Consider the following 15,117-nt stretch of genomic DNA (forward strand, 5'->3'; position numbering starts at 1 on the left):
TATATATATATATATATATATATATATATATATATATATATATATGTGTGTGTGTGTGTGTGTATATATATATATATCACAAATGAAAGACAGAAGATAGAATATATATGTTTCTGCATATGTATATATATGTATGAGGGGGTCCCCAAAAGTAACCGGAAACATTCTGTGGGAGAAACCTATTGTAGTTCAAGCTTCTGCCACTAGAATCCACTTGATGCAATCCTCAGGCATCAGTATGCTGACCGGTGTCATTGAGTATAGTCTTACTGCCATGTGGTGCATCTTTGTATTGCAGTGCTTCTCTCCTGTTCATCAAGTTTTGCAATGGTTGAAATGTGCTTTCATGAAATTCTGTTTTCTGCTGGGGAAATCAGTAGCCAAAACAGTTGTCATGCTTCAAACAGCTTACAAGGACGCTGCCATGAACAAAACACAAGCTTACAAGTGGTTGTCATACTTTAGGACTTGAAGACCAACCTTGTTCAGGACAACTATTGACCTTCCGAACAGGTGAAAATCATTGCAGAAATTCATGAACTGATCTTGGAGGACCGTCACCAAACAATTCATGAACTTGTTAACATGATTGGAGCTCCTGCCAACGAATTTCAAGCAAGGAATTGTAAATGAAAATAGTTGCAGTAAAATTTGTGCCTCACTTGCTCACAGAACATCTAAAGTAGTCACGACTGAATGCGTGTCATCAACTGAAAGAACAGTTGGAAGTTGATCCAGGCCTTTTTTCAAAGGTCATCACTGGTGATTAAAGCTGACACTACAGAATTTGCAGATGTGGAAGAGGTGAAGAAAATGGAGGCATTAAAAGGCATCACTTCGCAAGAGTTCCAGCAATGTTTTGAATAGTGGAAAACATGTCTGGACAGATGCATTGCTTCAAATGAAGAATATTTTGAAGGAGACAAAAGTGTGATCATGTAAAACTAGGTGAATAAAATAATTTTGCAAAATTCTGATTTCTTTTGGGTACTCCCTCGTATGCGTATACATACTGCTACTACACCAGCCACTACGTATCATACCTTTCAGAATAATGGCAATTTAAGACATAGTTTGAAGACTATCTTTGTGGAACTTCTGATGCTGCTGGTTCTTGATGTATCAGCATCAAAGCATTTCATTGTTATATTCTTACCCTTTATCTTCAAATAAATATTTGCAAATTTGTTGTCATCAGAAAACAACCAAGTCAAATATTCGTGAGTTACATTTTGAAACATTACCAATATGTGTAACTTTAAAAACATCAATATCAATTCACGCCTTGTCACATTTATATGTACGATGGATGTAATGCAAGGAATGCGGTCTTTTCATATTTGGTATTTCCTCAGTATGATGATAATGAAGAGTGATGATTCTTCACTCAACTGGTCAAAAATATATATATATATCTTTTATTTATTTATATATACCATAAAAACCCATGTAATTTATGCACTTTTTTTGCATAATTAGTGGGTGCATAAATTACATGAGTAGATCGTTTCCAGAATTGTTTTTGTTGCAAAAAGACGTCCGAAACATCAACATTTGCACCGTAAGAAGTCTGGTGTCCATGCTAGTAAACATGGTCCCGGCCATATTTCACATTGCTTGGAGTTTCTACCTATCGCAATGGAGCACCATTGACATGCATAATGATATGGATATTCCTGACTGAACAAAATGTAATGATATGGATAATCTTGATTGTATGTTTCTATTCTTGTCTGTTTATACCTGATGAGGTAGGGTCTTGTCTGTTTTCTTGTTTACTAAGACCTTAGTCTTTGCTAAGTAAACCTTAAGGCCCTTAGATTCCAGGTTTTGCTTCCACACCTGAAATTTCTCTTCTACCTCTGGTGTAGAATCTGTTGTGAGGGCTAAATTATTAGCATATAGTAGTTCCCAGGGGCTACCAGTCTTAATTCCTTTGCTATGGCCTAGAGGACAATGATGAAAAGAAAGTGTCTGAGGTTTGAGCCTTGATGAATGCCTACCTGTACACCACATTCTTCACTGTACTCATTAACCAGTGTCTCTATACATGGCCTGTACCACTTCCACAAGTTACTTGTCTACCTGTAGCCTCTTCAGAGCCCACCATATGACACAGCGAGGTACTCTATTGAAGGCTTTCTCACCATATCAATGAATGCCAAGTATATTGGTCTTTTCTTAGATAAGTACTTCTCTTGCTGTTGCCTAACTATGAAAATAGCTTCTTCCCAGGGTGAAGCCAAACTGCATTTTGTCTAGCCTAATTTTGCTACTAATTAATTGGTGTCAATGTAGTCAATCTGGCTGGTGTGCTTACTGGATCAATAAATGATCAGATGGTTGCCAGGCTTCATGAACTTGGTGATGTAGACCAGTAAGCCATGAGCATCACAAAACTCCAGCAGCTTCATTTCTAGAGCCAAAGCTGTAGCCTCCGTGCACACTATGAAATTCATCAGGGGGTCTTCCATGTCCATTGAAGTCCCTTGTCATAATGAGAAAATCGTCTTTCATTGTCAAGGTAGTCCTCTGAAGGGGTAGAAGTGCTCCTTTGGAGTATCTGGAAGTCCTGCATGCAAAGCTTATGCAGAGATAACTGACACTGTTACATCAAACAAGGCTATTCTTAGCTTAATAACCCTTTCATGTAACCTGACTACCTCAACCACCTTATCCACCTATTTCTCTGCTAGTAGAATACCCACACCACCTCAACCATCCTACCAGAAAAAGCTGTATCTGTCTCTTGCCCATAAACAGTCTAGTTGAGGCTCTCCTCTATCATACTCCTTGCACACAGCATGCACCTATATTTCTCTACTCAAGCATTTCAGCTATCTCGATACCTACCTCTCATTGTGCCAACATTGATTGTTGCAGTTCTGAGCTTGTAGAACTGGGGAGATGGTGGAATGTTTTTTAGATTCTTAAAACAAAAAATATCTTGGGGTGCATGTCTGGAGACAGTAACATCCTTGTGCTTAGTGTGAAAAATATTGTTTCAGTTTCAACTTCTTTCTGTCCCATACATGTACACAAATATGAATATATATACACATTCATTACAATTATGTGCACAGATGTAGTTCTATGTGCATGCTCATGGATGGGAAAACAAACTGACATAACCAAGCAGTATGTGTGTATGTGATTGAAAAGAGGATTGTTAGACCACACAAAAAATGGCCCATCTCAAAGTTTACTGACCAGAGCTGAAATTATTTATCTATCAATAAAAATATATTCAAATTTAATTTGTGGCAAAATTTGTGATGCAACACAAAGTTTTGTCAGTTAACAGGTTGCTGTTTCAAAAATATATTCATTATACATAATATCATAGATGGAAAGAAAGAATTCAATTTGGCAGGTGTTGAAAGTTATTCGATTGAAAGTAGAGAGATTACAACCATTTGACCACATAAGGAAAGAGATGACAATGATAATAATTATATGTATATATATGTGTGTGTGTATGCATGTATATGTGAAGACACATGACAAGCTGTATTTGTTTTTTTTTTTTTCCCCTTGAATAACATCAGTGGCATGGAAAGGGGGGGCTGGTATGCATGGGCAACTGCTGGCTGCAACCTTACCCAGTCTTGTGCCTTGGAGGTGAACTTTCTGGGTGCAATCCAATGGTCATTCATGACTGAAAGGGATCTTTACCCTTTATGTCTGTTTACACACACACACACTCACTTATATGTATTATACATACATAATCATATGCAAAGACATGTGTTTATAGTCCTTTGTATGAGTACATATACACACAAATAATTTGGAAGAATGGTGTCTGAATGTTTTTTCCTTCTTGTGTTTGTGTGTTTATAGAGAGAGAAAGAGAGGTTCCTGTGTGACTGCATGATTAAAAAGCTCGCTTTCCAACCATATGATCTTGTGATCAGTCCCACTGCGTGGCTCCTTGGGCAAGTGATTTCTACTATAGCCTTTGGCCAATGATAGTGGATTTGGTAGATGAAAATTGAAAGAAACCCATAAATCAACATCATCACCATAAAAGTGACATTATTTCCAGTCTGCTGTGAAAAGTTTGCCTAACTATAGGAACATAGTAACCTTGTTGCCTGAAAAGAGGTGAATGTTGGCTACAATTAGTGCATTTGCCACAACAAATTCCATCTGGGTCAAGTAAGCATGAAAAAGTGAACATTGAAATGATGTTGGTGGTAGTGGTATGTGTGATATATATATATATATATACACACACACACACACACACACACACACACACACACACACACACACACACACACTCACACTCACACATACATATCCACATGGCTAAGAGTTGTTCTGACTCTTACTTCTACCAATGGTGGTGCTTACTAGCACACTCCGTGTGCTATCCCAATAGCGAACTATCTATTATTATCCCCTTGTGTTCCCTAACCAATATCATCTCTTGCAGCTTTAGGATTTTGCTCTGGCAACCCATCCCTACAATCTTTTCCCCAGTTACTCCCTGCCACCCTTATGTAAATGCTGGTTTAACCATGTATCTGCTACATAGCAAGACATCTCTGCTTGTCCCCTGGCATAAAATCTACCCTTTTACTCTTTTTCCCTTTGCTTATTCTTTCCTGTTTTGCAAGTTACTTGACAACTCCACAAGTGCCAGTGGAATGAAAAAGGCTCTTAGTGCACACTGCAAAGTGGTTGTAGAAATCATGCCAAAGCTAACATGGATCATGATGCAGCCATTTCACTCATCAGATCCTGTCTAACTGTCCAACCCATACCAACATGGAAAATAGATAGTAGATGATTTGAGTTCTCCAATAAGTTCAGTTAGTTTTTTTTCCCTTTTTTTAAAATCCTTGTTTATTGTCAGCACTTTTAACAATTTTAACAGTTGATAATATATTCCACTAGCTTGTCAATGTCTTAACTGTAGAAGGACTGAGTCTTGACTTGAAGAATTCATCAGGTCACATTTTCAGCTCCACTTCAAAGACTGTTAGAGAATAACCAATAAAGGTGATAATCTATCAGGACAATGGTTGTTGTATCAGAGTGAGATGAGAACCATCTCAACAGTACCTAGCAAGAATACCAGACACATTTTGACCCTGTTTAGCCTTGTGAGTGGCATGTACACCTGGTACATCTACAAGAGACTTCATCAACAAGCGTATACTGTAGTAAATATGCCTTTCAACACTGTTTTTGCAATGGATGGCTATTTTAATTTAATGCTGCTTGTATTACCAAACAGCTATTTGCAATACCAGTGAACGTTTTTCACTGTTTTCCTATACATTGGAGGTGATAAATCTCAGTTCATACTGAGCAGTTTGGTTGGCTCTGAGTACATACCAAAATGTATCTATCATTCTTGTTAGCTTCTGTTGGGACTATTTTTATCTCCCCTCAATATGTATTATGTTTTTAAACATAGCACAACCATAAGACATTATCTCCAAATGAATACTGTTTCAATAATGTATTAAATTTGCCTTTCAACAAGGGTTTTTGAAGAATCATGTTGCAGTTTCTACAGTCTGATGTCAAGAGGTTTCTTTCAAAAGAGCCATCTAGCTGTTTCTAAATATATGTAAAAAATATATGTGTGTGTTCTATCTTTTACTTGTTTCAGTCATTAGACTGTGACCATACTGGGATGCTGCCTTGAAGAATTTTTTATCGCATGTATCGACCCCAGTACTTATTTATTTATTATTTTAAAGTCTAGTATTTATTCCTTCAGTCTCGTTTGCCAAACCACTAAATTATGGAGGCGTAAACACACCAGTGCCAGTTATCAAGTAGTATTTGGAGGACACACATGATGGGATTCTTTCAGTTTCCATCTACCAAATCCACCCACAAGGCTTTGGTTGGCCCAAGGCTATTGTTGAAGACATCTGCCCAAGGTGCCATACGGTGGGACTGAACTCCGAACCAATCTCTTCTTGTAAAAGTAATAAACACGTACTCTTCTGAAAAATTGAATAATTTTCAGTTTTAATGTTAAATTGTTTTTATTATAACTTGTATAAAAACAGTCAATATCTATCTGTACACACACACACTCACAAAAGCATGTACATATGTATATATACCTGTATAGTCCTTTAAAGGTCAATGTAAAAAAGACAGATAATATTGGATAATTAAAGTTCTAAAATTCTTCAATGTGGTGTCCCAGTATGGCCACAGTCAAATGATTGGAACAAGTAAATGATAAAAGATACTACATTAGCTCGTGTATACATGCCCATACACGCTCACACACATTTATAATGTATATGTATTTATAGGTGGGTGTGTGTTGGTTGTTTAGTTTTGGTAGTGTTGAACAGAATATTTTATGGTATTTAGTTATGTTTCTAGGTTCAAATATCTCTCAGTGCAATATTATCTTTTGTCCTTTCAACTTCAATAATAAAAAAAAACCTACATGTTAAAATTACTGCATAGAAGAATCAAGTAATACTGTAGTTGATTCTATATTATTCAGTGTCAAGCATTGGAGTCTAAATTAAGGGGTAGCTTAATATTCAAGTGTATAGTCTAAAACATATTGCTGATTTTTAGGTACAGAACAAGAGGGTCCTATTACTTTTGAGATCACGTTGTTTAAACACTTCAAAGAAGTTCATTTAATTGAAGCCATTAACTGAAAGTGTGTGTGTGCATTTACGTGAGTAACTATATATGTATTTATGCGTTTGATAATATATATTTTGATTTTAAGTGTGTATATGTTATGTCTTTCTGGGCACACAGATAGTAGAACAAGAATTCAATACATGTAATAAAAATTTGTTTGAAGCTAATAATTCACTCTGTCATATGCAGAGATGCCAGCCTATGTACATTTGTTTAGAATCTTCTCTGTATTAACAAAAAAAAAAAAAATTAAGCATGTGAGTAGTAATAGCTGTGAATGAGAAATTTTGAGTGAATGTATGTGTGTCTTGATGTTAAAATTTTTGGTGGGAGGCGTGTGTATTTGCATGGATTTATGTATGTCAATATGTGTTCAACTAGTACACTCTCACACAAACAGGCATATACTTAACACCCCATACACGTGTGTGTGTGGGTGGGTGTGTGTAGGTAGGTAGGTATGCATGTATTGTGTGTGCTAACTCAAGCACAAAAATGTGTTTTTAATGTAAGCATGTAACATAGATGTCTGTGGGTGTGTGTATATATTTGTGTTGTATGTATGCATTTATATGTATCTATGTATATATATTATGTGTGTATATGCGTGTGTGTCTATATATTACATATATACACACACACACAAACATATATGTATTTATATTTTATATGTATATTATATACATTAAATATATACATTATGTATATATGTCTTTGTGTGTATATATATATTCTATATGTGTACATGTATAAGTATATATATTTATACATAATATATATGTGTGTATATATTTATACATGTGTGCATGTAAGCATGTGTTAGTGTGTGTTAATATATATCTGTCTATATATGTATATATAATTTATATAGATATACATTTGTGTGTATGTTTGTGTTTGTGTGTGTACACATGCATACACATACACTCACACATACACACGAACATTAAATATTTTTTCTGTGCTATTTATGACTTTCAACAGTTATTATTCTTATTTTTTATTTTCAATCTTTTAGGAATCTCACAGAGCTCTTAGGATCGTGTACTTTCAAGTCACGGACAGTCACTACAAGGTGATAATTATGTGAATTGAAACCTACTGCATTCAGTGCAGGAATGCCTTGAACAATACTTAAAATATAGGAAAAGAAATCCATAGTCTATGTTACCTATAGAAAAAACTAATATATATTTAAATGCTAATATATAAGAAAAATTGAAGACATTTTGAAGCATTTGTTTTTATCTTAATTTTACAAACATTTCTTTTTAATTTCAATTCTGCAAACAATGCAACCATCGCTAGATTAAGTTATAGTAACTAAAATTAAATTTAGATACTTCTACTCTTGTTGCAAAAACATTTTAGATAATATGTATATTATAATTTAATTATTCAAAATTGGTGGGATTTGAAAATAACATTTAAATTTTAAAGAATTAAAGATACTACTCTTATATATTACATTCCTTCCCTCCCCTTTGCCTGATTTTAATTGCAGTATCATATTCCTTGCAAATTACTACTAATAAATTAGAAATATTTTATGTGAAAACCCATTACTTCTCTAGATATTTTTCTTATATTTCTTAGCCATATTTTAAGTTGCCCTTCAACCAAACTTTTAGATGTATGTTTTTTAGTAAAAGCAATTAAAAATATCCAGGATAAGGTGTTTTTAATGAAAAGTAAAGCTTTGATCTAAAATATTAAGTCTCTGTATGACAGACATATTCTTATAACTTCTCATGGCAAAATATACTCTTCTTTTATTTTTATAAATCAAATGTTCTAAATATCGATACCACTTGTGATTATTTTTTATTTCTTTCATATATTGTATGTTGCATCTAATTATGTTGATCAGAAATTTAGTAATACATGTATTTTATTTTATTACAGGCGGATACAAAAGGATGCATTCTCTAAAATGAAGAATGATCAGTTGGATTTGGAACCGTAAGTTTCATTTTCTCCTGAAAATCAATAACAAAAAATTTATGCTGAATATTATAATTTGAAATAGATTTTGATATTCATTTAAGACAAAAGTCAGTTAGTGCAAAAGTATTCAATAATTGTGTATAGCATTAATGGTTGTATGAGCTTGTAATAAGTACTAGGTGGCTTAGTTAATGAACTACTAAAAATTAAATCCTAATAAACTGTTTTAAAAATAGTGAAGTTGAAATTATTGTTTGTGTAAATTAATACATCCATACTTGGCTACACTAATTTTTCATATTATAAAAGGAATCTTTAGAAACTCTTACATTTTGTTTATTGCTTTACTTTTTAGAGCGCTCCCATGTCTAAAGTAGGTGTGTTTGTGTATGATTTTTGAATTCAATTAATTCATATTACTTATATTCGCAAAACTAATTCAATAACTTTCGTACCTTTTTTTTCTAAATTATTTTAAAATTCTTAAATAATAATATAAACAATTTTGTTCTTTAGGTTTGTTGAATGTTTAGAATGTGGACGGAAACTTCATCAAATCTGTGCTTTATATTTTGAACCCCTATGGCCAAATGGGTAAGTTTTTAATCTTGTTATCAATGGAATTTTTTTAATGCAAACTGTAACTTTAAGCATTAACTCTAATGAAGTTCTTTTGTCTCATACAGAGCTTATCTGATTTATTCAAATAATGCTTCCAGTTGAAGACTAACATTTTATTAACACTGAAGAATTGCATATTATTTACAATATCTTTGAGAAAATGCTGAAATTCTTTGCTCATCAAAAGTATTTTACAAATTTTTTCTTTTTTATCACTAAGTATTACATTCATTATGATGTACATGCATGCATAAACATTTGTGAATGTAGTTCAGTTAAAAGGAAATAAGCCATAATATAGATTACTTTCAAAATGTAAATGATTGAAATGAATAGGTAAATGTTTCCGAATAGTTATTTTGTATAGGCAACCTCCTCAGCAGTAAAGGAAAGTACTCACAAAGTATAGTAATCTGAATGAGAATTATTGAAACAGTTTAGAGAGCTAATTACTTTGCTGGCAGCAATGGTATTATTTTTGAAAGATAAGTGGCTGTGTAATGACATGATGATACTGAAATTAAAGAGTGTGCACAGGTTGAAGCATGCTTCATTAGATGGGCAAAACTAGTATACATGAATGATGTAGTACAGGTAGTACCATATAATAAGCTACACACACAACATTGCCTTGTGCTTTTAACACACTATGTCCATATGAGATGGTATTCCTGGATAACTGTCACAGTAATTGGCCTATCAACAGTATATATGATACAAAGATTGGTATGTGTGTGTATGTGTAGATATGTATCATCAGTTTTTTAATGTCTACTTTTCCATGCTTGCATGGGTTAGACAATTTTATTGAGGGAAGTTTTCTACAGCAGGACGCCCTCTTTTGTCACCAACACTAGCTAACCTATTTCCAAGTAAAGAAATAGTTTCTTTTGATTAAACATGTTTATCTGGGAGGATTGAGATGACCGGTTGTATTCAGTTTTCATCTAGTAAATTCACTCGTAAGGCTTTGATCAGTCCAGGACTTTAGTAGAAGACACTTATCCAAGGTGTTACACAGTGAAATTGAGCTCAGAACCATGTGGTTGAGAAGCAAACTTCATACACAATCCACCTGTACCTGTGTGCATGTGTAATGTCAACTTTTTGATGTTTGTGTGGGTAGGATAGAGGTTTTTGAAACAGATTATCTACAGCTTGATGCCCTTCTTGTTACTAATCCTCACTTGTTTGCAAACAAGGTTATATTTCCCCATTGTTAGATATGTTCTTGGTGTTGGAAATGAATGACACTACTTGTGTAACAGTCATCATCATCATCATCATCATCATCGTTTAATGTCCGCTTTCCATGCTAGCATGGGTTGGACGATTTGACTGAGGACTGGTGAAACCGGATGGCAACACCAGGCTCCAATCTAATTTGGCAGAGTTTCTACAGCTGGATGCCCTTCCTAACGCCAACCACTCAGGGAGTGTAGTGGATGCTTTTACGTGTCACCCGCACGAAAACGGCCACACTCGAAATGGTGTCTTTTATGTGCCACCCGCACAAGAGCCAGTCCAGGGGTACTGGCAACGATCTCGCTCGAAAACCCTACAAAGGCCAGTCAGGCAGTACTGGCAATAGTCACGCTCAAGATGGTACATCTTATGTGCCACCCGCACAAGAGCCAGTCCAGGGGGCACTGGCAACGATCTCACTTGGCTTGCCAGGTCTTCTCACACACAGCACATTTCCAAAGGTCTCGGTCAGTAGTCATCGCCTCGGTGAGGCCCAATGTTCAAAGGTCTTGCCTCACCACCTCAGCCCAGGTCTTCCTGGGCCTACCTCTTCCACGGGTTCCCTCAACTGTTAGGGTGTGGCACTTTTTCACGCAGCTATCCTCATTCATTCTCACCACATGTCCAAACCAGCGTAACAGTGATATTGATTTGTCTTATCACATGTTGTCAAGACAGAGATTGGGCTACACACACAGATGGGCTTCCTTCAGTTTCTATTTACCAAATGAAAATTGGGAAAGCCCTTGATCCATCAGGAATACCTTTTGAGATGTAGTTTGTTCCCTGTTCGGGAGATGCTCTCTTTATAGTTTGGCAACTACAGAAGTATTTATCAAAAAGTAAACCACTGTACTTAGCATTCATTGATCTGGTAGAAGCCTTTGACAGGGTGCCTTGATGCCTTATCTGGTAGTCACCGCAGAAGCTAGAAGTGGAATAATGGCTAGTGAGGGTTGACAATGAGTACAGCAATGGATTCAGTGTGCAGGTAGGTCATTGGTTATCAATCCCCTCTTTTTTATCATGGGAACTCCTCTATGCTGATGATCTTGTTTTGTTTTGTTTTTTTTTAGCTGAAAGTATAGAAGAATTAGAATTAACATTCTAAATGTGGAAACAAAGCCTGAAATTAAAGGGTCTTGCAGTTAACTTAGCAAAGGCTTAAGTTCTTAGCAGGAAGACAATCAAAACATTAATCCCTTTGGAGAAATGGCCCTGTTCCATCAGGTAGAAACTCCAGATGGTGTGCTCAGTACAAAACTGTGGTCACATGAGAGACGCAGTGGAATCACAGCAAGGTTAAAAGAGAAAGTAGATTTTGAGGCAATGTGCCTGATGTGATAAGAGCACACTGGTGTTCTGAAATGCTCAGGACATAGTAGGGAACCTCCTGTTCTGTTATCTAGGTGGTTTAATTGGCAGCAGAGGAGGGGGCTCTGAAAATATAGTTGCAAAAATTGGGATTGGCTGGCAAAGAGTTCAAACAATTTTTATTTTTGTTGGTAGCAGAAGGCCTTTCTTTCAATGGTAGGTATGATGATCCTTGAGTACAAACAGCAGTGTTTCATGGCTCTGAATACAGAGAACTGGCGAAGACTTGAAAGAAATGAAACAAATATGCCCCAGTGGATATGCAGTGTCATTGTGCATGTATGACAAATGTATTTTGAGAAAAATTGGCATAAGAGGCATCAGATGTGTGCAGGAAAAAAGAGTGGATAAGGACAGCTGTAAAAGAAGTACCGATAGCTTAACATGTAAGAAATATGTGGAAAAGGTAGACTTACAAAATGATGAAGACTGATCCCAAAATGTTGAGCCTCTGAGAAAAGATGACAGGCACCAAGATGAATGGTATTGTTAATGAGCTTGAAAAGATCTGTCCATTTCAACAGAATTGAAATTCTCTGAAGTTTTTCATGACAATTCATCTTCTGACACTCGCTTTTCTATCAATCTTTTACAAGAATGGGCTGAAAGGTTCATAGGCTGACTATAAAGGAGTGATTCTAGAACTGTGAAATCTTGCATGCATTCATTTCAACTCTACTTGCATCATTTCTTTCCATGCAAACTGACACCTGACTGTTAAAAGAAAACTTCAAAACTAACTAGTAACAACTTGTCTTGAAAATAGACAAAATTTGGCATACTGATATTATCAAGTACCTGCAGAAAAAGGCTTTAGCCCTGCCAAGGACATTAATATTGACATAATTTCTACATTAGGGGATGATGCTTCAGCTTTATCAATAGTGCAAGAGTGGGCAGTTGAATTAGTAGGGTAAAGGAGAGTCTTAAAGATGAGCCATGGTCTGGACATCCTGCAACTGACACCACTGAGGAAAACATTGTGTTCACTACATGGTGATAGCTGACAGGGCAATTGACTACAAATCAAATAGCCAATGCTATTAGCATAAGCATTGTGAGGTTGAGAATTGAGAATTAGAAAGAAAATGGTAAAGAGAGCTGCAATGAAAAAAGAAAGGAAGAGTTAGAGAGTTGTGCAAGAAGCATGAACTTGTTAGTTGGTTGGGGCATGCATGGATATATGTGAGCATGCAAGTGAGGGCCAGCCTTATTACATTTTATGTCATGCTGAATCTCCATGAGAATTACATTAACCCTTTAGCATTCTGATTACTCATTCTGTTTATTTATTCACATTGTTGTTTTGAATTAATTCTGATAGTTTTTTTTTTTTTTAATGATATTGTACAGTAGGTGTGAGTGGCTCTGTGTGGCTGGTTTGAATATGAAACAGATAATATATTTGTGTCAGATGGGGTCGGTTTAAATGCTAAAAGGTTAAGGGTATGCATGTCTGTGTAGCACTCAGCCACTTGCACATTAATTTCATGAGCAGACTGTTCTATTGATTGAATCATCTGGAACCATCATCATTGTAACTAAGAGAGTGCCAGTTATATGCATGTAATAAAGTGTGTGTACATGTAGAAAAACCCTGTCAGGTGTAAAATGTGTCTGGTGCATGCAAGGATGTTGGGCAGACTTCAGGTTCTTGCATGCTTATCTGGCAATCACTCTCTGATAAAAGCTGAGGTGTGGCAGCCTGGAAACACTTGGACAATACTAAGAAGCTGTTTAATCTAAATCACAAAGGTGATTCGTGTATCAGTTTTAGTAAACAGCTCTGTGAAGTTGCTTCACCTACACTGGGATTTATTGAAAGAAAACACCAGGATTGATTTAAAGAAAATAAATGACATTAACTGATGCTGATCATGACAATATTGGATGAAAAGTAAATGACACTTTACAAATTGCTCTCTTGTCCTGTGCCAGAATGTGAACAGGATACGCAGAGAAAGATTTTAAATATTGCAAGGCTAAGAATCTAATGAGAGTTATGGGCAGCAAAGGACATGTGGTGACAAGAAAAAGCCCCAAAGTTCAAACATCTACTGACGAATGAGATTCAGAAGCTCTCTGCCACTGTTCTCTCCGTCTTTGCACTTCTGTGAGATGAATCAGAGCCATGTGGTAGTAAAGTTTTAAGCAATGTCTTGAATGGTGCAGCTGTAGCAAGTCCTGATATTATTGATGGGCTTGCACAGACACCTGTGATCCACCAGCTTGAGGAATAGCAGGAATAGGAGGAATAGTAGCATTGTTGCTGAACTGATTCAGAAAGATGGAGATGAGATACTGGAACTTTTATCTACCATATTGGTAGATAAAAGCCCCATTAACTCATCACCACTGGGAAGACCAAGGAAGACATTGTGCAGTACATTCCAAGATGACATAATAGCATTGGATGTTGGCCTAAGTGGAGCCAGGCAGATGGTGAGCAGTCAAGATATTTGGAGAAAGCTTTTCGTCGTGCCGACAGCACTCAAGGATCTAATAGCTGTGTGTATGGGGTGGGGGGATCAAACTCCCTCATTCACCATATGTCACATATCAGAGGTTTGAAGTAGGGAGAACAGCTAATGACAGTGCTCCAGCAAGGCTGCAGGTTTTGAGTTGAAAGCAGTAAAAAAACAAAAGCTGTATATACGTATATAAAGATATCTGTATATATAAAAGGCAGGATGTGTGTGAACGTGAATGTAATTTATGCACGTCCACAAATTAGCACGCATGTCACTCCAATTTTAGGAGGACATTCGTCATGACCCTATCTGCATTTTCGTCAACTTTTTCTCTCAAAGGCACCTTGCGTATAGCTGTAAAAATCGATTTTCAACCATAACTTTTACCAATTTTGAAGTTTGCTAACATGGTGAAGTGAAAGTATGCATGTGAGGGAGAGAGAGAAATTGTGTGTTGATTGATGTATGTGTGTGAGAGGGGGAGTGAGGGAGAGAAGAGATTGTTTGCAAGCGTCTAACAAAAAAAAAGTAAAGAAAATGTGGGAGAGGAGACAAAGCGTCTAACGAAAGAAAAGGGAGGTGTGAGTAAGGAAGACAGTGTCAGCGTTCATGAAAAATGAAAATGTGAAATGCTTTTTTTTTATTGCTTAAATGTGAGATATAGTTTCAAATATAGGATGTTTTTGAAAGACACTATATTTTAGAATGAGATTATATATACTTTCAAACACAACAATTAAAATATATTTATTTTAAATCGTCCATCTTTCTCCCCCCCTCTCACTCTCTCTTTCTTTCTCTCTCTCTCTCTCTC

General features: G+C 35.9%; 1 protein-coding gene across 1 annotated transcript in view; it reads left to right on the forward strand.

Moving 5' to 3' along the window:
* The window catches only part of LOC106876257 (CREB-binding protein), a 74,082-nt gene that overhangs the window by 37,991 nt on the left and 20,974 nt on the right, over positions 1–15,117 (forward strand). The window contains exons 9-11 of the mRNA XM_052973479.1: positions 7,664–7,720; positions 8,551–8,607; positions 9,109–9,186. Of these exons, the coding sequence (XP_052829439.1) occupies positions 7,664–7,720; positions 8,551–8,607; positions 9,109–9,186 (192 nt within the window). The remainder of the gene's footprint in view (positions 1–7,663; positions 7,721–8,550; positions 8,608–9,108; positions 9,187–15,117) is intronic.

The sequence above is a fragment of the Octopus bimaculoides genome, chromosome 16, assembly GCF_001194135.2.
Source record: "Octopus bimaculoides isolate UCB-OBI-ISO-001 chromosome 16, ASM119413v2, whole genome shotgun sequence".
Lineage (NCBI taxonomy): Eukaryota > Metazoa > Mollusca > Cephalopoda > Octopoda > Octopodidae > Octopus > Octopus bimaculoides.